The 25,905-nt window shown below is 40.3% G+C and overlaps 1 protein-coding gene across 2 annotated transcripts in view; it reads right to left on the bottom strand.

The window, feature by feature from the left end:
- The window catches only part of LYN (LYN proto-oncogene, Src family tyrosine kinase), a 131,701-nt gene that overhangs the window by 54,438 nt on the left and 51,358 nt on the right, over positions 1–25,905 (bottom strand). Inside the window, exons 2-9 of one of the 2 annotated variants that reach the window (XM_028533892.2) lie at positions 21,913–22,049; positions 18,610–18,655; positions 17,711–17,816; positions 16,101–16,199; positions 15,874–15,977; positions 15,198–15,347; positions 13,964–14,116; positions 674–856 (exon numbers count right to left, since the gene is read on the bottom strand). In XM_028533892.2, coding sequence (XP_028389693.1) covers positions 674–856; positions 13,964–14,116; positions 15,198–15,347; positions 15,874–15,977; positions 16,101–16,199; positions 17,711–17,816; positions 18,610–18,655; positions 21,913–22,044 — 973 coding nt within the window. In that variant the 5' untranslated portion in view covers positions 22,045–22,049. The remainder of the gene's footprint in view (positions 1–673; positions 857–13,963; positions 14,117–15,197; positions 15,348–15,873; positions 15,978–16,100; positions 16,200–17,710; positions 17,817–18,609; positions 18,656–21,912; positions 22,050–25,905) is intronic. The other variant, XM_036031119.1, reaches the window with a different exon arrangement.

Here is a 25,905-nt window from a genome sequence, read left to right as displayed (position 1 = left end):
ATGAGACGATGGTTAATTCTGGATTACTGTGCATGTTTCTTTTCTTCCTTCATTTCTGCTGATTTTTGAAAAATCACTTGGCAGTTCATTAGTGTCTATACTGAATTGGAGGAAAGAGGATGGCGATTCAAACCTTTTTGTCTGACAGTGAGAACCACAGGGGAAAAGATGATTTCTTGAACCTCTTTTTCATTCTCTATGACTACATAGGAATTCAATCTTGACAAGTTTTTAAAATGTTCACATTTTAAAGTGACACCCTGAACATTTAGACAAGGCTAAAAAGGAAAGCAAACTATTTTTAGGATTGTGAGAACTCATATTTTAAACATACAATAATAGAAATACTCTTATTTAATATAAGTATTTATTTATCTGATAAATATTTATTGGAGGCCTAGTAGGTATTGGGTCCTGTTCTTGGGACTCATCTAAATATGGAGATGAAGGCAGGGAAAATAGGAAGACTATCTAATAATGTTATCTATTAACTTTATAACATGGATTGTTTATGAGGGTATGAAGATGCTTTGTTTTCCCATATTTTCTGATTTCTTTTGTTGGTGCACATGCTGCTTTACAGTTAAAATTATCTGAGTATTCTCTGAACATTTAGACACTTTCCTTTTTGAGGGCTAAGTCCTCCGACAGCCCCGGGCTGCGGGCGCCTCACCTTTGGCCATGTACTCTGTGATGATGTAGATGGGCTCCTCTCTGGTGACCACGGCATACAGCCTCACCAGCTTGTCATGCTGAAGGGTCTTCATGAGGTTTGCCTCCTCCAGGAAGGCCTGCACAGACATGGTACCTGGTTTCAGGGTTTTTACAGCCACTTTCGTGCTGTTGTGATAGTAACCTAGGAAGACAAAAGGAGGGCATGCTCTATCAAACTGAAAATCCAGTCTTCATGCAGAATTCGAAGAAAACTTAGTTACAGATAGAAAAAACTTACATATTCCTCTAGATAGTGTTAACATTAGTGCAGGCTGAGTGAAGGGTACATGGGAATTAATCTGTAACATCTTTACAAAATTATCTAAAATTATTTCACAGTCAAAAAGTTTTTATAAAGCAATAGTTTTTTAAAATTCTAAGTGTACTCCATCATGGGGACTAAGACTTTCCTCTAATTAATAAAATGTTCTTTATCCAAGATTTTTTTTAAAACCACACCAAAGCTCTCTATTTTTATACACATGCATGTACACACACATGCACACACGCACACAGAAAACAGTCTAGAAGAAAATACAACAAATACTGGCCATCCAATGGTACAATCATGGGTGACTTTAATTTTATTTACCCTACTTTAACTATTTAACCAATATTCTATGCTGGGTATGTCTTACTCAGAAAAAAAGCTTTGCACTAAAAAATTATTTATATACACTAACTTAAAAGTACAATATATTACAGTCAAGTATTTCCCAAAGTTTTCAGAGAGAACTGGACTTTGGGGATTCTCTGAGAACCAAGGGCTCTGTGCTGAACGTCTGGAAACCACGGCCTGCCATGCCCCTCCCCACACCTGGAAGTTGCAGCAGATGCATTGTGACCCCTTCAGTGAAGAAATCTGTCTGACTCGGCTAACCTCAGCATTTCCCACACTTTCTTGAACACAGAACACTTTTTCATGTACCTTTTCACACTCCATGGAACATACTTCTGGAAATACTGGCTCCTTAATACAATTCTCCCAAGGTATCATTTTTCTGTCTTTTTTTAAAATTATTTTATTGTTGTTCAATTACAGTTGTCTGCATTTATCCCCCATTCTCCCCCACTCCAGCCATCCCCACCTTCCTCCCCTGCTTCCACTCCCTCTTGGTTTTGTCCACGTGTCCTTCATAGTTGTTCCTGAAAACCCTTCTCCCCTTTCCCCCATTATTCCCTCCCACCTCCCTTCTGGTTACTGTCAGATTGTTCTTAATTTCAGTGTCTCCAGTGTCACTTTTCTGGGACCTGTCTCAGGTATGTGCTTAATTCTGAGCATGATTTCCCTCTGGAAAAGCCTTTTCTGTTTCCACATTTCTCTCGGAAATGCAAACAAAAACCACCACCAACAACCACCACCACAAAATGGTGAGGAGGCAGTGGCAGCTGGTTACCAATAGGAATCTCCCTGTAGGTTACCACTCTCTGGTGTGTTAGTTTTAGAGCCTGCCCTAAGACAAGCACAACTCTAAGATGGTGATGTATAGCATCTAGTCCCCTTTTTGAGGTCATGTAATTATCTGTATATATACAGCAAAGAGAGATGGCCGGAGTCAAACGCTCAGTGAAAAATCAACAATGATAATCAGTGGTTACATTTGGGGTGGCTTTTACTTTCTTTCTTTTCTTTTTTTTTAATATTTTGATTAAATGTGTAAATGAATACAGTAGTTCCCTCTCATCCATGCTTTGCCTTCTGCAGTTTTGGTTACCCACGGTCAACCATGGTCCAAAAAAGTTAAATAGAAAATTCCAGAAATAAATAACTCATGACCCCTAAAGTATGCATTGTTCTAGTAGTCTGATGAAGTCTTGAACCATCCCCCTCAATTCCCTTGTTCAGTGTATCCACACTGTATATGCTTCCTGCCATCTTGGTTATCAGATGAACTGTTCCAGCATGGCAGTGCTTGTGTTCAAATAACGCTTATTTTACTTAATAGCCCGAAAACACAGGAGTAGTGAGGCTAGCAATTCAGACATGCCAAAGATGTGATGCAAAGCCCTTCCTTTGATTGAAAAGGTGTGATGTATAGGAAAAAACGGTATATGCAGATTTTGGTATTATCTTAGGTTTCTGGCATCCACTGAGGGTCTTGGAATGTATCCCGTCGGGATAAGGGAGACTTACTGTGTGTGTCCCCTCCTTTATTTTTTACAAAAGAAATAACTTTTTATAAGAAAAGAAATTACATTTCTATTGCCACACCTTCAAGTTGGCAAGAACAAGTATTACTTTATAGCTGTAAACCCTAGTTAAATAATTTTTCTTCTGATCTCTCTGTTAAGACTTTTCCTTTTATATTCCACTTTGACTCATACTTACTAGGAGTTTGCAATGCTCTACAGAAAAATAAAGAATGCGGTATATAAAATAAAATAAATGTAAGAACACACAAATGAGACTGTAATAGAAAGCTCACAAAATACTGTCTTATGTTATTTTTGAAAGCCACAACCTACACAAAACAGTGAAGTCATGAAAATATAAATTGATTTTCCACTTAAATGCATAATTACAAATACATTGAGGCAGAACAGTAAGTAGCTAGGAAAATTCCTTGGCAAGTAGAGTGGGGAAACTGAGAAAGATAGCAGAAAAAGTTGGATGAGCAATTTACAGCCAACATAGAAGGTCATCTCTGTACAGATAACATCTAGCTAGGCCTCAGATGTATTTTGGCTCCAGGCCTGCAAAGGCAGCATAACCAGCTGAGTGAAGCCAGGACCAGCTGCAATGACAAATGACCCCCTGCCCTGGCACTGACCAGTCAGTGGAGACCATGACCCCAAAAGGGCACACCTAGAAAAGCTGATGTACATTGTATCAATTGATATCACTCCTAAGACCTCCCCTAAATTCCCAGCTTTTAAAAACCCTCAAAACAAAGGACCCAGCATGGCTGTGCCTTTCCCTTCCTTCTGTTCTTCCCCCATGGGCATGTATTTTCTAAACTCTAAGGGTCCCCATGAGACTTGTACCCAGGGGAGCAGGCTAAGCCCCTGAACCTGTCTCCAAGCCCCTTTTCTCTGACTTTTCAGTGAGCTAGAGAAGCCCTGCCTCGTCTCCCGATGCTGTTTCTATCCTAAGAACTATCCTAGTTCCTCGTCTCACTGCCCTCAACTTTACTAAACACATTGTCAAAATCACCTTTACTCTGTTGTGAAATCTTTCCTGCACGAAGCTAAGGACTGGCCCTAGGCAGACCTGCTCTGGGCTGGTCCCCTTTCTGGTAGCAATATGACCTTTCTTATGGCTCTTAAGAGTAAATTTAAAGTAAGGTTCACCAACGAAAGTCCTTTAACATTACATTTAAACCAAGGATATTCCATTATAGAACTGTTTAAAAGTTTATAAATTGGTCCTTGTACATGAATATATCTGTGGTAAAGCATAGCACAAAAATACATTCTCTTTGATACATGTAACTGACAAAGGACTGGAAAGGACTAGTGTCCACAATATATAAATAATCCCTACAAATCAGAAAGAAAAATGAAAAGATAGGCAAAGGCTTGGATGAGCATTTCAAAAATAAAAAACCCAAATGACTAATAAATATATGAAAGGAACTCAATCTTATCAGTAATCACAAAAATGCAAATAAAGCCACTGGGAGAAACCACCATACAACTGGGCAACAATTTGGAGTGCTGGTGAGCACACAGAGAAACTGGGGCAGCTCCCCTAGGCCCCTTTTTGTGCTCCCTTTGAGCATCACTGAAATTCAGCTGTAAAACTTCTGCCTTTAACAATATCCCCCAGGAGCCCCTGAAGAATGCTGACAGAGCAGCCTCCAAGTGGAATTATCTGGAACAAGCCCCAGCCCCTCCTGCCACACCCGGGTGGTCCTCAGGAGGCTCTGATACTTTGCTGTTGAGTCTAAACTGGGACAAGTGCTTGGGAAACTCAGTTGGCAGTACTTAACAGACTGGAAGATGCAGACTCCTGTGAACCAGGAAATCCACTCCTGGTCACCCCAAAGAAACTCATGCCTTCATGCAGCAGCCCGGAAATGTTCACAGCAGCATTGCTCATAGTAGCCAAAACCTGAGAACACCTCCATTCCATCAGTAAATAGTAAGCTCAAGGGACAAACAGCCGTACGTCTTGAATATAAATTCAAAACAATACTATACAGTAATGAGGATGAATGAATTGTAGCTATACCCCAAAATATGAATGAATCTCAGAAACATAATGTTAAATAAAAGAGGCAAGATACAATAAAGGAGTACATTTTGTATAATTCATTTACATAAAGTTCAAAAACAGGCACAACTAACCTCAGTTGTTTGGGGATGCAGAGACTAAAATGGCAGAACTCTAAAGAAAAGCCAGGTCACTGTCACAAAGGTCAGAAGAGCAGCTGCCTGTAGGGCGCAGGCGTGGCTGCGACTGCAAAGGCTAAGTGGGGACTTCTGGGTGCCAGGAAGTTTCCCCTGTGGGATCTCAGTGGTCAGCACACAGGGTTTCATTTTGTAATTATCTGTGATACTAAAAAGTTGTGTAGTGTGCACTCTTCTGCCTGCTTGTTACATTACACAACAATAAAAGTGAAAGAAACAAAATTCCTCTCCTTCAGTCATCATAAAAGCAATGGAATTCATTCAGATTTTACACAACACAAAATTATGGGTAAAGAATAAAGAAAAATGCTTTCCATGGGTAGGAGGGAAGGTTATCAGGAAATACTGCAGCTGCTAAAGATATTTAAGATGCTGATGAGGAGTTTGACGCCAACAGTGAATAAAACAGCTGTGTCAAAGAGCCCCAGAACGGCAGTGCTGCCACTTAACATTAGTTAGCGTGTGACATTTAGACAGTAGGGGGGTTTTCAGCGTGATTTGTATTCAGTGTGCAGGTTCAGTTCACCTAGTCGTGGAGCTTTGGGTTGGCATTAAAGATGAAAAATGACTTAAAAAGTCTTTTGAAAGCAATAAAGATTTTCCTATGGAGTCCCTCTTTGTCACAGTTAAAGAACACTGGTGTGACAATCGGAGAAAGCTCACGTTGTGCGAGAGTGACTAGTGTGCTAAAGAGAAACTTGGGAGGGTGGTTTTTAAAAAGATGTGGGCAGTTGACTTGGGAAGTTAGCTGGTGATTAATATCAATGCAGTTGGCTCACATGAAAATGTATCAAGCAAAATTCAGTTCACAACAAGTTTACTTTCAGACCAAAACAAGTTTACTTTCAGACCAAAACAACTTTACTTTCCAAAGTCTTTTCATAGACCAAAGGTAACAGGAAACATCACCCCTATCTTCACTGCTCAGTCAGTTCCCTCAGAATCCAACAACCCACTGAGAAAAACGTCACCAGGCCAGATGTCAAGAGGATCACACCAGCAAGCGGAAACAGCTTGAGGGAGAAACTCCTCATTCTTTTATCCCCAACCCCTCCTCCCTTGCACCCTACACAACAGGTCACTTCCTAATATTTGTTCAATGATTTTCAGACCAAAAATATTCAGTCCATAATACGTGACTGGTAGTTTATGAACCATTATTTTTGCTTTGCAAAAGTATCAACTTGGTTAATGGTGATAAAAAAATTTAATTTGTTCTTTTTCTGTGAATGAGAAAAACTAACCTGCTACCCTGGAGAAATACAAAGTAAATTCTGGCAGCTCTAAATTGCACAGACCTTGCTATTGCATCAGCCCTTGGACAGCATGAGACCCGCAAACACACATGTGAGAGGGGGCATCTTTTAACCTCTGATTTACAGCAGAACATCACCAATCACTATTCTTTTGGTTTTTATTTCCAGCATTCCTCTGCTAAATGCATTCGACATATTAACGTTCTTTCAATAGCTAAGGAGGAGATTCCTGACTGACAGCTAAATTCACAGGCCCATATCTACAGAAGACCCCAGTTCAAAATTTTCTATTTTTTCCTGTTGTCTTCTTTCTCTCTTTCTTTTCCTCCCTCCTCTTCCCTCCCCCCTCTCTTCGCCCTCCCTCCCCCCTTTTCTTTTCTTTATTTAATACAAGACTAGAAGGAGTAAAGCACAATTAAAAGGCAAACAACTACCAACATCAATATCCTGGCAGCAATACTGTACTACAATTTTGCGAAATGTTACTATTCGGAGATAGTAGATAAAAGTTATATGGGATCTCTTTGTATTACTTCTTTTATATATATGATAGGTTTCTGAAATACAACTTATATACCATACCATTTACCCATTTAAAGTATACAATTCATTGGGTTTTATATTTTCAGAGTTGTGGAACTGACACCATAATCAATGATTGAAAAATTTTCATCCTCCTCCTAAAGAAACCAGTACTCATTAACAGTAGCTTCCCCTGTGCTCTCATCTCCCGCCTGAGGCAGCCACTCACCTTCTCGGTCTCTACAGATTTGTCTATGCCGACATTTCATACAAATGAAATAAAACGTGTGGTCTTTTGTGTCTGACTTCTTTCACTTTAACACAGTGTTTTCCTTGTTCACCCACTTTGTAGCATGTGTCAATATTTTATTTCTTTTTATTGCCAAATAATATTCCGTTGTATGGTTATACCACATTTTGTTTATCAGTTCACCAATTGATGCATATTTGGGTTATTTACACTCTTTAACTGTTATGAATAATGCCGCTATGAACATTTGCATAAACGTGTTTTTGTGAACACATTTTTATTTGTTACTTCTTACAACTGCAAATGAATCTATAATTACCTCAAAATAAAAGCTTAATTTAAAAACCAAGAAACAACTTGTGTTGAGTGGGAAAATCCTGGGTAATTTCTTCCCTCTATTTCATAGCCTCTGGTCTAATGTCATCATAGTCTCTTTATAATACAATTAAATATATAATGATAATAAGGATTCTTTGAATGAAATTGACTGGACTAAGTGCTCACCTGTACCACCTCATTCAATCCTACACTGTTCCTACAAGCTTGGTTCTTTTATAACCCTTTTTCAGATGAGCCTCTGCTGCCACTCTCTTTTAAAACATTGTTAGCAAATTAAACAAATAACCCAACTGAAAATGGGCAAAGGGCTTGACTAGACATTTCTCCCAAGAAAATATACAAATGGATAACAAACATATGAAAAGATGTTCAACATCACTAATCATTAGTAAATGCAAATCAAACCACAGGAGACATTACTTCAAACCCATTAGGTTGGCCACTACAAAACAAAAACGAAAGAAAAAAAACAGCAGAAAACACCAAGTGCTAGCAACGATGTGGAGAAACTGAAACCCTCATGCATTGTTGGTAGGAATGTAAACTGGTGCAGCCACTGAGGAAAACAATATGGAGGTTCCCTAAAAAAAATTTAAACAGAATTGGCAAATGATCTAGCAATCCCACTTCTGTGTATATGAGAGGTCTGTCCAGAAGGTAGCCAGCCATGTAATATGAAAAATAAAGATATTTATTGAAGAAGATGCAAGATATAAGAAACACTATATATAAGATAATGCTGCCTCAGTCCCCATCAAAGTAGGCACCTTGGGACCTCACACAGTTCTCCCAATCACCATCAGCTGCCCCATCGTATTTTCCTGAATCTCATCAATGGTCTGAAATCTCTCCCCCTTCAAAGGTGATTTTAATATTGGGAAAAGCCAGAAATTGCAGGGCACCAAGTCTGGGCTGTAAGGGGGATGGGTCACCTGGGTGATTTGATGTTTCACCACAAAACTCTGCAGGAGAATGTCATGCATGAACAGGCCTGTTGTCGTGATAAAGCTGCCAATCACCAGCTGCCCATAGCTGTAGCCTTCTGAATCATCCAAATAGTTTCCCCAGAGGAATGTTCCAGCTTAACCCAAAACTGATGCAGACTCATTGCTCTACTCCCTCAGTCATTTTGAGTGCCATGGCTGCACAGTACACATGTTCACTCAATGGCATCTACCACCCCCACTGACTAGTACAGTGAAGTTGTCATTGTTCACACATGTGCATTCCAGTCCACTCTTCTTGGCTGCCAGAGTACATAGATGTTGCATAAACCCTTTTTGTTAACAATGGCTGGACTTTTTGGACAGACCTCGTATATCCAAAAGAATTAAAAGCAGGATCTCAAATATAAATAAAGATATTTGTGCACTCATGTTCACAGCAGTATTATTCACAACTGCCAAAAAGTGAAGCAACCCAAGTGTCCATTGATGGATGAAAAGATAAAATATGTTGTATATACTCAATGGAATACTACTAAGCCCTAAAAGGGATAGAAATTCTGACACATGGTACAACATGGAAGAAAATGGAAGACATTACACTAAATAAAATAAGCCAGTCTCACACACAAAAAAGACAACCACTGTATGAGTCCACTTATGTAAGGTACCTAGAGTAGTCATGCTTACAGAGACAGAAAGTAGAATAGTGGTTGATAAGGGCTGGGAAGAGTTGTATTTTAAAAAATACAGAGTCTCAGTTTTTCAAGATGAAGAGTCCTGGAAATTGGTTATACAATGTGAATGTCCATGACAGAAGTGAACTGTGCACTGAATTATGTTATGCATATTTACCACAAGAAAACATTATTAACACATCTATTCAAATAATAAATTTTCACAAGATATTTGCCCACTTTTGAATAGTTTAAATAAAAAGTACCACTCTGGAGAAAACAATAGCATATTTTCCAATGCCCTATTCTCTTCTTTTCTAAACCTCAGTTTCTCCCAGGCACCAACTAGGTACATGCTAAAGAAAAGTCCTATACAACCAGTGTGACTATTTAGCATGTGGCCCGGTGGAAGCCTATGAACTGGAAAAGGTGAGAAATGGGCAGGAGGATTTTGTGTATCTAGAATTTGAAGCAAAGAGGATTTCTCAATCCCAGACAGGACCAATGTGCTGGAGCTCAAGATGACAATTTCAGCTCAGGCTTGAGCCACTCATGACAGAACCAGCACCACGCTGTGATCCGGTGTATTCAGGCATATGCCCCCCCCCACTGCCACCTTGCACTTGACTTACTGCCAGCTCACACTCTTGTCACTGTCTTTAGAATGGACATGTTGGGCTGGCAAATGGCACTGTGAGCACCACCAGCATACAGCTGATAAAGAGGTTACTCACTAGGAATCCATCAAGAAAATTTTAAGAAAATATAGGAGGACTATCATAATCTCTTCCTCTCAAAGTGATAACTCCAAGACCAGCAGATCCTATCTCTCATCTCTTGGGAAAAAATAGCATTCAATCCAACGTCTTTATCATGGCTTCACAGCTGAACACTAGGAGGCTGGAACAAAACTCCAAACCATCACTTCATATGCAGGGCTGCTACTGTAGGGTGGATGAATACGCCCCAGTTAAACTCCTCCTACTTTTCCCTTCATGACAAATATGCAATTCTTTTGCTAACAAATATCCATGGAAAGGTCTAGCTGGATTATTTATAGTTTGAATTAATAATTAAAATTGGAGAAAATCCATTGCCATATAGCTTCCAAAGGCTATAGTCAAACAAGGTAAAATGACAGTAATAATAAAAATAGAGTACACAGAGCCAGACTCCATAGCAAACCCTTCAGCTATATGATCTCATTCTTCTTTTCAATGAGAGATGAGAGAGTTGTTTGCTCATTTCACTGATGAGGAAACTGAGGCTAGGGAGGTCAAATTAACTTGTAGATAGCTTGCTTAGTAAACAAGTGAGTCTGGTCTCTGGGATGCTGGAGCAGCTAGCTGGTTTCTCCATTGCCTTGAACGACTTGGACAAATTGCTTGACCGTTTCAGTGTCCTCATTCATCCAATGTTGACAATAATTTATATCTGACAGTGTTATTGTGATGAGTACATGAGATAATTGATGAAAATATTCCTAGAAATGGGTCTGTGCACACCATATAGCTGGGACATTGTTTTCTTTCCTGTGTTCTTCTTCCCTCTCCACATCTTCTTGTCTCTTCCCCACTCAAAGGTAAATGCAGAGAGGAAAGCACAGTCAGATGGACTCAGAGGCCTGGAGGACAATTAAATGTAATCGTGAACATGTATTTTCCTGCCAATAAAGAGACAAGGCTAGAAAGTGGAGGCTGGGGAGAGAAGGCAGAGTCCCTGGTTACCAGAGGGGCCAGTGGGGTTGGAAGAGACGCGGTCTGGGGAGTGTGGGAGGAGGACAGGGGCACGTGAAGCTTTTTAGAGAAGTCACGGCTTTCCAGAGGGAAGAGAATTCAAAATGAGAAGATAATGCTGAAACTATTTCGGGGAAGTTCTTTTGGAGTGCAGAATATTTACATAAGCTTAATCTCCCCACAGCCTTATTAATTAATTATAAGAGGGAATGAGAAAGTAGCATTTACAATGCAGAAGTCTAGTGGGCATCCTTCAAATTAAGGAGGTGAAGGGTTAAGCAAAAAGAGAAAGAGAGAGAGAGAGAGAGAGAGAGAAAGTAAGAGGAGACTTATAAACACAGACAGCAATGTGGCGACCGCCAGAGGGAAAGATGGGGGAGGGTAGGTAGAGGAGGGTATGGGGGATAAATGGTGATGTACACCTGAGATCTACATAATTTTATTAACCAATGTCATCCAATAAATTCAACAAAAAAAGAAAAACAACCCCCCTCGAAATCAGCCATAATGGGACCGACTAATATGCCAGGTGCACCAAGGACACAGCATCTCTTAGAACTATTCATGCAAAGGTACAACCTGAGTCACAAAATGAGTGACCTGTGTTCTACAAAATGTCAGTGTCACGAAATATAAAAATGAGCTAAGGGACTGGATGTTCCGGATTAAAGGATACTAAAGACAAGCCAAGTAAATGCAAATACATGATCTTAACTACAAGGACATTATTGGAACGATTAGGGAAATTCGAATACAGACTCTGTATTAGACAACAGGATGATTCAATGTTGAATTCCCTGAGTGTGATCACTGTATACTGTAAGGTAATGGCTCTGTTCTTAGGAGACACATGCTTAAGTATTTAGGGGACAAGCGTCAACACGTCTGCAACTTACTTTCAAGCGATTCAACAACAATAAAATATGTATGTGTATGTATGTGTATATGTATAAAAAGATAAAGCAAATGTATTAAAATATTAACCAGTGAATCTAGGTGAAGGGCATAGAATATTTATTATACTATTCCTGACCTTATGCTGTGAACTTGAAAAAAATTATTAAGAAATAAACACAAATATCTAGGGGAAAAAAGAAGGTAGCACTTTTAAAAAAATAAGCAGATAACAGCTTATTGGTTCCTCAAAAAGCTAAATGTAGAATTTCCATTTCCATATACATTCCTAAAGAATGTACACAGGCAGGAGAAAGGAAAACATTTGTGGACACAGCAATGTGTGCATGAATGTTCACAGCAGCATTCTTCATAACAGCCAAAAGGTGGGAAAATCCCAAATGTCCACCAACAGATAAATGAACTATGATATATTCATACAATGGAATATTATTCAGCCTTAACTTACATCAGAATGAAATTCTGAGCATGGTACAACATGGATGAACCTTGAGGACATAATACTAAGTGAAATAAACCAGTTACAAAAGGATAAATACCATATGATTCTACCTCTGTGAGCTGCTCAGAGTAGTCAAATTCATAGAGACAGAAAGTAAAATGGTGGTTGCAGGAGCTGGTGGGAGGGAGAAGCAGAGAATGACTGCTCAGTGGCTGCCGTGTTGACTTTGAGGGTGATGAAAACATTCTGGAGCTTGATCGAGGTGATGGTTGCACAACAATGTGAATGTAGAAAATGTCTCTGAATTATTTACTTTAACATAACTGATTTTACGTTGCATGAATTTTACCTCAATGAAAAAGAACAGAGCAGGTGGTGGAAGGAGGATAATATTATGACTTCAGCAACAGAGTGGAAGAGATCACACCTAGAGTGAGTGCTCGCGCCCACGAATCTGCTTATTGGAATGGAAATAGAGTGCCACTGGTACTGAAATATGCCAACTAAATGAATGTGAGGTGCATAATTCTCATTTACCTGAATTCTGTAAACATGTTCACAAATACTTACAGTGCAGTAGGGATTAACTATACGCTGGGTCATTATCTGCTATATTTGAAAGCACCTTGACTAAAGCAGTGCCAATAAGAGAAAGTAGGCAAAGCTGGGATTTCAAGGGCCAAGATTTTAGAGGAAAAACCTCTTCCTCATAGACCCCAAGATGGGGAAGTGAAATGCCCACGTGGCATTTTAGCAGACGGGATGAGTCTAGTTTCAGATCATCAGGGGCTAGACAGTTTTTTTTAAAAATATTTTATTTATTTATTTTTAGAGAGGGGAAGAGAAAGAGAAAGAGAGAGAGAAACACGGATGCTCGAGAGAAACATCGATCAGCCGCCTCTTGCACGTGCCCCACCAGGGACCTGGCCCACAACCCAGACATGTGCCCTGACCCAGGATCAAACCAGCAATACTTGGCCTTGCAGACGACGCCCAACCAACTAAGCCACCACCATTAAGGATGGGGCTGGGCAGTTTTTAAAAGTTGTCCACTCCTTCTCTTTAGAAATCATATTTGCTGTCACACACATGGAGCTGGGACAGAAAGAGTGATGGTGTAAGACTTGTAGGACCTCACACATTATCTTTTCCAGAAGTAACTGCATTTTCAATTAGAACCATGAAGAATACATAATGCTTTAAAAAGAGAGGGCTATTTTTATATCACAAAAGAAATTCATACACATTGTAAAAACTTTAGAAAAGGTAGATGGGCAAAAGAATCCCCTGTAAAAAGCCATTACCAGGATTTTGCCAGCCTGAGAAGGCTATACTTAACTGTAAGGAATGACTCATTAATGATGGCACTTTGGCCATCTTTAAAAACTTTCTTGGTGAGAAATGACAATAAATGTGGGGCTTCCTTAAGCCCACTAGCAAGGATGGCCCCAAACCAAGTGTACCTTCCCCTGAGATAGAAGCAAATTTTCAGTAGTTAAAATGTGTATGTCCAGAGACTCTGGTGATGAACCTCGAAGGAATAGACTGAAAAATCAGGATAAATACCCACTGCCCTCTTCCTTATAAATGTTCATTCTGAAGGATAATTACAATGTCATAAGGAAGAGAAAGAGTCCAATCAAATAATGCTGCAGGCCAATTTTGGGTGCCAGGTAAACAGAGAAAAACAAATGAAGTGATGCTCCTGGCACAGTTTAGTGATTGGCTAAGAAAAATGACAAAAATCAGCTCGAACCCTTGTTTCTCCTGCCATTGCCTCCAGAGTGATCTCTGGCTCCAGGACGATACACTTACCCATCCAGACTTCCCCAAACTGCCCAGCACCGAGCCTCTTCACCAACTTGATGGACTCTCGTGGGATCTCCCAGGCGTCTTTATCCCACGGCTTTTGTGGTTTGGGACTAATACAAGCCTTCTCCAATCTTCTGCACAAGCCATCTGACTGCTCTAATTTGAAAGAGAAAATAAATGTTAAAAAACAATCATACTTTGTATTTTACCAGTATCTATGGGGAAGCTTCAACTATTGGTCTTATAGTTTCCAACTTGCCACAGTCATGGCCCTAAAATGCTTACAGGGGTATCTTTTTTATAATCATGACTTTTGAAACTCTTAAATGAAAGACAATTTAAAACATATTTGATTTTATTTGTTAGCACTGTTACTGTATTAAAACAATAAAATCATAACAAACAGATAAACAAGGCTGATATATTGTCACACTTAATAAAATGCAATTTCAAATTGCTGAGCCCAAGTAGTGAGTGCATCATGGCCAAACGGCAGGGACTTGGTCCTGTCCCCCTCACCCCAGAACATGGCAAGCACTCACCACACAGGCCAGAGGAGCAAGTAAGTGATAGGATAACAGAGAGGGAGGGTAGATTCCACAAAAGTGGGGGTGCCTCGCTCTCTCTACCTTTTGGGACCTAAGCAAGGCTATAATGTGTGTTCCCCTTGAGCAGGTTGTAGAAATAACTCATAACAATAGCTAGCTGTCTGCTACAACCAACTTCCATTACACAGAGAATGAACCTAAAGGTTGGTCATGGGTTCAGCCTAACAGGGCTGGAGAGTGGCATTGGTGACACAGGACCAAGAACCTGCTGCTGCTCAATATTTTGGTGTTGCTGTTATTTCAGTTCTTTTACCAAGAGTATGCATGACTGTCATGCATGCAAACATCTGCCAAGTCTGAATTCGTCTTCCAGGTAGTTAAAGACATGTTGTAAAAATATGTATTATATAAAATAGTATTCATTTTTCTCTTCATAATTCTGAAATATCAATTGTTAAACATCAGGGATTAAATGAAAAGGACTGCAATGATTATTCACAAGGATCAAATCTAACTTTGAACGTTTATTTAATTATAGATGAATTTGTAATCAATTATAGAACATGGCTCTCCAACTTTATCCAAAAGAAATGTAATGTATAAAAAATTTCAATATAAAAATGTGTTTGATACCATATATTTACCATAATAAACATATTTGTCTCATCTGACCTTCAGTCTTTACTTACTTTGGTAATGCTTAATCATGTCACTGATACAAGGAAAGGTGATTCTTGGAGAGATGTAATAACCCCCATTGTCTAGACTTCTAATTTTGTAGTGCTTAATAATATCACCGTGCACAGGGTCATAATCTCTGACAGAAAGAGAGTAGCTTCCTGCAAGGGAAAAAAGTACAAGTCAAGATTATACCTGTATTTTATAAATAAGATCTGCATTATATAATACTGTAGATCCCCTTTGCCATAAAATATGCAAAATATAAATTAAGTATGTCTATAGTACATAATTTGAAAAGTCCTATAAAAAGTCTATGCAATAAATAAAGCTAGCATTTTGTTTGCTCTGAAGTTTACCAACATGCCTTCTTTATGGTAGTTTTTGAAATTATTTCACTGAATTGAAGAGTTGTTTTCATTTACTTTCTCTTAAAATTTCAAGATTTACTCTAAACAATAATGTGAAAGATTCAGCAAACATAAGGTATGGTGAGATATGGTCATAATTATGCCTGTTTCCTGTTATTTGAGTAGCAAAACTAATAATTTGAGTTCAGTATTTGTTATCAAACCATAAAATTTCACTACCAGAACATAATATATTTTTTAAAAAAGAATTCTAGAAAAGTTTTTAACCTCAATTTTCTAAATAGTGTTTTATAAGAAGCCTTATGCCACCTCTTACCTTTTAATGTTTCACTTTCTCTGATAAGGAAAGCCCCAGGGCTGTTCCCTGGCGCCAGAAGCTGCCTCTCTGCATCTTTCCTGGTTATATCCTTGAAAAACCACCTGAGAAGACATTTTTAACAGTTCATGGGTGTTATGCTCCAGGGAAATAAAAAGATAAAGAATAAACAAGAAACCCAATACAGCAAACAAAACCATCAAAGATGACAATATGTAAAGACTCACTCTTCTGTTTCCAAGGTGTTGACTTTGGCTACATAGTTGCTGGGGATGAAGCCTTCTCTCTTTGTTGAAAGGGATTTGGCTTTCCACCATTCTCCGTGCCTGGAATAGAAACACACATCAAAAATGTGTCCAACTACTTGAGAACCAACACAGCAAATGTCTCCACATGTTTGTTTTGTGGGGTGAGGGTGGGTGAGGAAGATTCTTGGAACCTCAAAATCCAGTGAGAAAATTCACTCCTCTTGCTGCAATAAAACTATGTTTAGAGACGGAAGCAAAGAGAAACAGCCCCCCAGCTCAAGTGTGGGTCACTGTGCTCAGCCCTGCACAAACTAAAGTTGGTGAAAGTGGTTCCCGTCCTGCAAAAGGAAAATGTTCATAATTTCACCTGGGACATCCAAGAAACGGTGTAGGGTTCTTATAGCAATGGGAGCCAAGGGAACAGTTAACTATATCTCCTATGTCATAAACTCCTTTGTACAAACATCTAGTTTCCAAAGATGGACACCACAGAAAAGAGGAATAGAAAATCATACAAAAATTTCGAGCAGGCAGGCCTCATCACCTGCTCTTGCCCTCAGCATGGAGCCAGGGAAGAGGATGGGGCAGAAAGGATGGGTCCCTATGAGCCTCAATTAAGTTTCCTTCAAATTCCGACATGCAGACAGACCCTTGTCAGCAAGACATGGTGGACTACCACCGACACTAACCTCTACCTGCTATATGCCTATGCTATACTTATCCATATGAACATACACACATAATCCTCACATCAACCCATGACAGAGGCATTGCTGTTCCCATTTTATAAGGGAAGAAACTAATGTATAGAGTTGAAGTGACTTGTGAAGGTCACAGAGCAGTAAATGGCAGGGTCAGGATTAGGCCCAAGTTCATGCTTAACCAGTAAGCAATAATAGCCTGTAACCACTTAATACTTTGTAGTTAATAAAGGGTCTCTCTCTTCTAACCTTGGTTGGCAGGCCAGGGGGACAATGTGTGCAGATGAGAAAAAAAAGGAGCTAGAATTAAGATACTTGGAGTTCCTTATTCTCAGTATTGTTCTGAAGCCTAGACAGTAATGGTCTGACTAGGGTCACAGGCCTGTGAGTCAGCACAGATAGGATTAAGCAAATGATGATGTCCAAGTGTCTTCACAGAGTGCCATCTGCTGAGTAGAGCTTCTTCAAGATGACCGCTGCTTCAGCACAGTGCTCTTACAAATCAAACCATAAGTTATGGGTCCAAGTTGGACCCATAAATCCAGTCTGAATTTGAGTAACATAACTAAATAAAAATGACATTATAGTAACATGCACATTCCAGACATCCAAACTTCTTAAGATGGCACAGATGGATAAGAAAGAGACCAGTCTCTGTCTTCAAAGGGAAACCTCTGGAGAGTGCGCACAGGCAAACTTCGGAGGAAAACTCCTCCGGCCCTGCTCTTCCACTCCCAGCCCAACCACAGCCAGAACCTGGGAGGCCTCGTGCCCAAAGAGGAGGTCTGGCTCTTGCCGTGCTACTGGAAGCAAAATGAGGGCACAGTGTGTAGAATTCGGTGGCCTGGGTACAGGGGCAGCAGACGCAGCGTGCCTAAGTACACTTACTCCTCCAAGACTTTCATTTTCTCTCCTTTCCTGAAAGACAAGTCGTCTGGGTGGATGCCATCATAGGGGTACAAGGCTACCACAATGTCTCCTTGTTCCTCTGGATCTAAAAAGAACACAAATGAGGAACTTTAAAAACCCACCAGCAGAAACATTTCGACAAATCCTCATTGGGCAGCTGGGATAACGGCATGTGTTTCCTTCCTAGTGGGCCTCAGGGTCTACATGGTCTGCAGTGACTAACATGCTGTACACACTGTGTGCAGTGTTTTCTGTCTCAAATTACAACTGTAATTCATTACAACTCTGTATTTAAGAAATGATACACCCATGTTCCTTGCAGCATTATCATAATAGCTAAAAGGAGGAAACAACCAAGTGTCCAGTGACAGATGAATGGATTAAAAAAGCAAAAATTAAAAAAAAAGTGATCTCTACATACAACAGAGTAATATTCAGCCATGTAGAAGGAAATCCTGACACTTGCTACAGCAAGAATGAGCCTTGAGGACATCATGCTAAGTGAAACAAGCCAATCACAAAAGGACAAATACTCTATGATTCCACTTGTGTGAGATTCCTAGAGTATCCAATACTCAGGGACAGAGAGGAGAATGGCGGGTGCCAGTGGCAGGAGGCAGAGAGGTGGAGTGAGTGTTTCATGGGAACTGTTTCAGCATGGGAAGATGAAAACATTCTGGAGATGGAGGGTGGAGATGGTTGTGCCACACTGTGAATGCGCTCAATGCCACTGTCTCATACACTTAAAAAGAGTTAAAATGATAAATTTTATGTTATGTGTATTTTTCCACAATAAAAAAAAACTACCTAGGAAAATGACTTTAAAGATTCTCTAACAGTAAAGAAAAAGAAACCAACACATTGCTAGGAAAACATACCTTTAGTTTGAAACCTCTGTCCTGGTAAAAGCTGAGATTCTGTAACCTAGGAGAGAATATTGGTTAGAATTTTTTTTTATGTTTGGCTTTTCTTAGTCACATTCATATTGTATGTTATATCATTTTTCTAACAATAGCAAATGAGGTTTAAATTTGCTAACTTATTAAACTGGAAAGAAGAGAAATACAGAGAAAAAATTCTGCAGAGCTCTGTCCCAATCTACACAGCTCTTCCTTCTGAAAACAGTCATCTGCCTATGGTGACAGGAAATGAACAGGGCTCTGGGCAGGGCTGCTAGATGCTTGCCCAATCACCATCCTCCCTCTTGTTCGGTGGCAGAACCCTAATATTATTTGGGAGGCAATTTGCCAAGCTAAATGACTATGCTTCCACATTCTCTCGCATTCTATGCAGATGGAGGGAGGCAGTGTATCTTTAAACAGAATGGTTGTGTGGGGCCTTGCTGGACTCTCAGCAGCCAGGGAAACCGGCACCCGTGATGGCAGAGCAAAGGCGGAAGTGGCCCGGGGCCCTGGGGACCGTGTGGAATAGCCATCCAAGCCCTGGGGACTGTGATCCCCATGTTTCCCAGACTTGTAGTCAGGGCTCAGCCAAGTCCTGAGAATAAGTCCTAACCAATCCAGGCTTCCTGTGGCTGCCCCTGATGCTATCATGGGGACAGATGGCAATCCCTGTTATTTTAGTTGGAGGAGAATTATCAGGAAAAGTCTGCTGGCACTAAAGGCCACTTCAATGACCTTTTAAATCAAATTCCTCTTTCTCTCAGTGACCATGAGGAGGATGTTCAAGGCCCCTTAGACACTTTTAAGGAAGCTACTGTCAGAGACCTGTACCCACAAATCATGTCAGCTTTCTCTCTGACTCAGTGAAATGGGACCAAAACAGTTTGTACTGAAATTTAAATTTCTGATGAAAGTTAGTTCGTCCATAAAAATCTCCAATTGTGGTGGGGCAATTTTCTGTTATTAGAGAATCATGGGTCCACACTATCATTCAATACTTATTTCAATAGTTTTTAATATTGATTTTTAATCATTTAAATTTGCATGTACGATCATAAATTAGTATGTATGGTCAATTTTAAATATCTCAGAGGAAATAATTAGAAGATGAAAGTAAATTAAATAATTTTGAAAGCAGCAGGCTGATTTTCAAATATCAAAGAGTCCTTAATTTGCAGATGTTTTAATACACTTTTTTTCCTAAGACTAAAACACATGTATGCAACTCATCTACCACCCTTCTTTTTCTTTAAAGAGTCTTCTCCTTAGAGCGCTATTGCCTCTAGGGTGAATTGCCTCACCCTGTCATCAGAGCTGCTGTGTGATCAGCCAGGGTGTACACTGTGGCCACATTGGGCTGGAGCTGAAAGTGTCATCTGTGGCCACAGAACGAGGTCCAGCTAACCCGTGTGGGAAACAAGGGCGTCTGCGACCACACAAGGCACAGACTGAAGTACGGGAATTAAAAGATGTCAAACATGTTTACTACGTCTGCTTCTAACTTAATTTTGACCTTTATTTTTAATAAGGGAAAAATGGTATATAAGAAAAATAGTGCAAACTTATACGCCATTTTTTCTCACTTCAGAAAATACCTTCAGTTATCATTACAGAAAAAAAAAACTGCTTGGGTTTTATAGCATGTAAAAGCTGGTGAAAATGATAGATCCTTTTTACATTTGTGACTCCAAATCTTTATATCATTTTATTTCCTAGTAATCATATTTATAGAATATGTAGTTCTACATCTATACTTATTGATGAAATGTTTTTAAATTTGGGGGTGGGCAAAAGTAGGTTTACAGTTGTTCACATAGAAAAACATATACTATAAGAATAAATAATAATACAAGAATAAACTTTTCACGTAGTGACAATGGTAAACCTACTTTTAACCACCCCTCTACATTATACATGTTTATCACTAAATTATTAAAGGTGTTAATAATCTTACACATTTTGAGTTTCTATATAAAATTACAGTGTTAGTATATCTCTCCAGAAACATTATGTACAATATATTCACTCTTCATCTCCACTTCTTGTGTTTATTGTTGACACCACTGCAGATGTCCTGCATCACCCCCCATGCCCACCTCAACCGGCCCCATGCCCCTTCCCTCTGGCTGCCACCGCACTACTGTCTGTGCCCACGGGCTCTGCATTCGTGTGCTTTTCTTCAACTTTTTTTATCCAGTCCTCCCCCAACCCTCCCCTCTGAGATCTATCAATCTGTTTTGGGTATCCATGCTTCTGGTTCTATTTTGTTCATCTGTTTATTTTTTTGTAAGAAGGTCAACAGTGATTTAGCAATTTCTACCATGACATGTGACTTAGACATTCATCATACCTGTAGGACAATGGAGAATAGAGAGGGAGAGGGCTGGCTGAGAGACTTGACAAAAATAATGCACTTCTAGAATGCAAAGGCATTTAAAAACATGTCAGATAAGAGAAACTATAAAAACACTTAATAAAGGCATTTGGGCTAACTTGGAATAAGCTGCTTTCGGCTTAAATGCTGAGGAACTCCATCCCATAAAAACCAGGCTATGGGATGTTATACATGTGTTATATATATTGTCATACATAAGGAGAGAATGATGGAAAGGATATAAAATCTGAGATAAAGTGCATTTAAGGTTGCAATTATCCAAAGCTTTGTTCTTCTTTTCCATAAAATGTGATGTTAGATCTTCCTTTGCTAGCATTCCAAAATTCATCAAATAGCACACCACTCACACAATATTGCTGGTACAGATATTTGTCCAAGGTTAATGGGCAGAATTAGCTTTGATATTTTTAAAAAAATCTTTTAATTATAGTGAGACATGACAACTATGGGGTCTGTGTTCTTATCGGTTAATTGAGGAATTACAAGATGGGATAAAGAACATAGTAGCATCTGTCTTAGCTTCTGACTTGAATGCAGCATTTCCAGGCCATGGCACTAACCTGGCGACTATCCTAGGTCACACAAGCTCAGATAGAAATGTGTATCTTTACAAATAAAAGGTGGGTATTTGCGTCAGTGATATGAAAGATGATTCTCTCTACCCATAGGGTGACCGAAGGCTGCTTTGTTGTACAAGTGACCTGTGTTATCTCTCCAATGTTTACAGGCTCTTTAAAGGATTAAGTTACAAAGCATTATCAAAAATTGAGGCCCAAGTTATTGATGTGACTTTTTTTCATGCACATGTTACAGATTTGGTGTTTAAATTATGCAGCTATGCTTTGATCCTGCTGTGGGAATTCTCCCTGAGACTATCTACTTACTGGCCTTGGCTGTTTATTGGACGTTGGATCTCTCACATAAATAGTTCGGTCAGTATTACGTACTGGTTGCGTCTTCAAATCTATTCCATCGTCATTCAGATTGTCTTTCCTTTTTGATTTTATACATCCCATATTTCCTGTTGGAATACAAAGCAATGACATTGTTTTACCATTCTAGAATTGGCTTCAAGCCACCCAAATCCCTCCATTGATGAACAATATAAACAATATGCTTTTATTCTTTATCATAGATAGTTTAACAAACTCAAGTATGGATATTGTTCACAAACCAGTTTGTTTGTCTATTCATTTTTTCATTCATTTGTTCAACAACTTTCATTGTGCATCCATTTTACATCAGCAAGACATAAGCCCTGCTCTGAAGATGCTCATATTCTGTGGCAAACGAGTCCATTAAATTTACCGTACAGCGGTGAGCCAATGAAAGAGGATGCACCAGATCTAGGAAAGGACATGTAACTTGCGAAAGAGGAAAAGGTGGTGGTCAGGGGAGGCATCCTGAAGGAAATGCTCTGTGAGTCACAACGGAAGTGATGTCAGCCAGGTGGCAAAGTCAGTAAAGGGATTCTGGGAAGAAGGAACTTCACGAGCAAAGTGTTGACCCTGAGCTAACCTGGCTCCTTCACAGGGAACTACTTCAATCTCAAGCCTTGCCTTCAGGACAATAGTTCTATAATGTGAAACCCCTTGCCAAAAGGCAGGTAGGGAAGACCAGGAGTTGGGCTGGAGAGGAGAGGCAGGCACAAGTTGGGTGCAAAGCTGAGGAGTTTGTTTTCCTCCCCATCCCCCAAGATGAATGTCACAGTGTGCAAGGTGAAGTGAGGGGGTTCAGGGCTTCAAAGGCAAGCATGAGTAGGAACTAGACTGCATAGAACCCAGCCCCAACTGAATGTGGCTTGGAGAAATGGTGGGGGCCTTCACCAAGACTGGAAATAAAAGATGAGACACAGGTATGGGAGAAAAGATGTGTGTAGGAACATCTAAATGATCAGTGGGCTTCCCAGTAAAATGTGTGAGTGTGGAAACCAGGAGAGATGGCAGAGCTCCGGGCAGAAATGAGGGCATCAGTGAGCCATGACTGCGCATAAGACTCCAGAGGAAGAATCGTGGCTGGAAGGGACTTGTGCTTGACCAGTGCAGAGGGGCATAACCATGCTTCTAAATGCTCAAGTCTTTTATTTGTTTATTCAGTTGCTGCTAGGAGTGTAGAGCACCACACAGAGCACTCTGGGGACTAAAAAAGATGATTTTTTAAAATTGAAATCGGGCATGAATCTCCCTGTACAGTATAGCCTCATTGTCAAATCTGTATGTTGAAAATAAAACAAAATCTATTATGAGCTTCATTGAATGCCCTATAGGGCAGTGGTGTCCAAACCGAAAGGAACACTAGAATCACCTAGATCCAACACACCAGATTCCCTGGACACATTCCAAGATATCCTCTGGGGGCTCAGTGTGGGCAGGGTCTCCCACGTGGCCTATGTAATTCTGCTGGGGATCATGCCAAGAGAAGGGAGAGGTGAATTAGAGTTTGGGGAACGTGGAGAGGTGTGAGCTAGGAAATACCTCCTGAGGGAGGAACTCTTCTAAAAAAATCTCAAGATCACCACTCTGAACTGTCACCCCCTTGCACTATCACTGCCGCTCCTCTGTGCATTTGGTCCTACAAGCTTCCACTGGGACCTTCATCTTGTTTATCACTTCATCAGTGAGGTGGAAGCCTCTGAAGGTCACGCCTCTTTCTGAAACTAGTGAGCTGTGGTTCCCAAAATAAAGGGGAAGCAAGTACCACTTTGATTGAAAACAGCACATACTTTTCATATGTGAAAGTTTTTGAAATGCAGATGGGTTTTAAAGTTGATTTAGAAATAAGCGAGATGGCTTTTAGAGTTGATTTGTAAATAATCAGGTGAATTCTTTTTTCACCAATCCCATCTACCTTTCCCGGCCCAAATAAAAGCAGTGTTTAAGTCATCAGCCATGAAAAGGGTGCAGTGTAAACGAGAGAACATGGTGCATAATGAGAAAGGCCTCCCAGTGTGGACCCTTAGGCACACAGTGAGCTGCAGTGGGAGGAGCCTTGGCAGATAGGCTGGGCCACAGGGACACGAGAGCCCCATGAAGAGGGGCTGCCCCACAGTTACCCCCAGGGGCCCCACGGCCCTTGCCCTCTCCCTCTCTAGTTCTCTTTTTTCCCCAGATCTCTACACAAATGTTACCCCTCACCCCCGGACAGATCCTCACTAACTGCCTGATTGAAAATATCACCACCCTGCTCACACCTCATGATTTACACTCTTATCTTTCTTATTACGACCTATATCCCATTGCCTATTGGTTTATTTCTGGTTAGCTCCCCAAAGGAATGAAAGCTAATGGGGCTGGTCCCAGCTGGTTTCTTCACTGCAGGATTCCCAGCACAGCACAGGGCCGGGCAGAGCGGGTGCTCTGAGAACAGTTATTCAAAGAGTGGATCCGGCAGCTCTGGGTCCTGCACTTGGAGCTTCTTCCTGCACGCCCATCTTGACCTCTCTTGCTAAAGGTGGGCAAGGGAAAGGAAAGGAGGTGAACCCCAGCACTGTGCCAGATGTGTTAGAAGATACAGAGAGATGGAAACCTCTAGAACTAACTTCTAGTTTATAGGAAATATAGGTTAGAGGAACAAAATGAAAAATCCTTAATGTGTACTACAGGCAACTGGCCTGGATACTTCAAAACATACAGGGGAAGAGAGAGGGGAAATTATTCAATATTATGAGAGACTAAAAAGACAATATGTGAACCTTGTATTCAAGGATTCTTGTATTCACAAGGATTTATTATCCTGGATGGGGAGGGGCAGAGGGGATAACACATGCTGGGACAATTGCGGACATCTGAAGATGTTTTAATGCGATATTAGAGATCTGTGTGTTTACACCCGTGACAACAGCATTGTGGTTATACTGAGACTGTCCATCTCTCAGGAGACGCACGCCAGGTGTGCGCGTGTGAAGGCTCAGGGTGTCTGCTACTACCAACATGTGGGTCACACTGAAAGAAAGAGGGGGGAAAGGAAGAGGAGGGGTCAAATGTGACAAAAATAATAAAGAATTAGTGAATTTGGATGAGGATATTCTTTTATTTTTTGTCTGTAGATTTCAAATTTTCAAAATAAAAAGTTGGCGGGGGATATTATTAACAACTTTACACAGAAAACTTTTTCAAAACGTTAGACACCCTGGTAGCAGGGGTGTGTGTCAGGAGAAGAGACTGGAAAAGTACCTTGCAGGGTGCTGTTTATATGTCATGCCAAGCTTCATGGACTTTATTTACAGCCAAAGAAAGGTTTTTAACTGGGGAAAGGACATGAGGAGAGCTCTATTTCAGAGAGCAAACTATGTAGACAGAAAGAGGTGTAAGACCTGGAGTGGGGACCTCCATGACTAAGGCCTCCGGATGGGGGACTGGTTCAGACAAAGAGATGATGGGACTCCCAGGGCGGTGGCCCCGGAAAGGAAGGCGAAGAATGAACATAAAAAGCAGTGGACGGGAGACAGGGTGGTGGTCGTTCACAGACTACCATTTACTTATGCTTAATACACATTTTCTCCTCCCCCCATCACCATGGGCAACTGAAAACCAAATGTACGTTTTGTAGATGAAAACAATAACAATTCTACTCCACAGGGAGCATTGTAGTTGTTCTAGCTGGGGGGCCTCTGGGGACCGCCCACCAGGTCTTACAATTCCTTATGCTATGGCAGGTGACAGAAGAGTACAAAATACAATGTAGCCCCAACAGGTACAGAGGCAGTGATTACTTGTTTGCAAGTGATGAGAGCTACTAATACACCTTAGTGTTTTTTAATTAAGCATTTATAATTTTCTGAGTGTGTCATTTAATCATCAAAGAAATCATATCAGGCAGGTATTATTAACACCACTTTACAGAGAAGTAAACTGAGTTTTAAAGAGATTGAAAGACTG

Source organism: Phyllostomus discolor, chromosome 7 (genome assembly GCF_004126475.2).
Source record: "Phyllostomus discolor isolate MPI-MPIP mPhyDis1 chromosome 7, mPhyDis1.pri.v3, whole genome shotgun sequence".
Taxonomy (NCBI): Eukaryota; Metazoa; Chordata; class Mammalia; order Chiroptera; family Phyllostomidae; genus Phyllostomus; species Phyllostomus discolor.
Note: the sequence above shows the minus strand (reverse complement) of the source record. Positions and strands in the feature narration are given on the sequence as shown.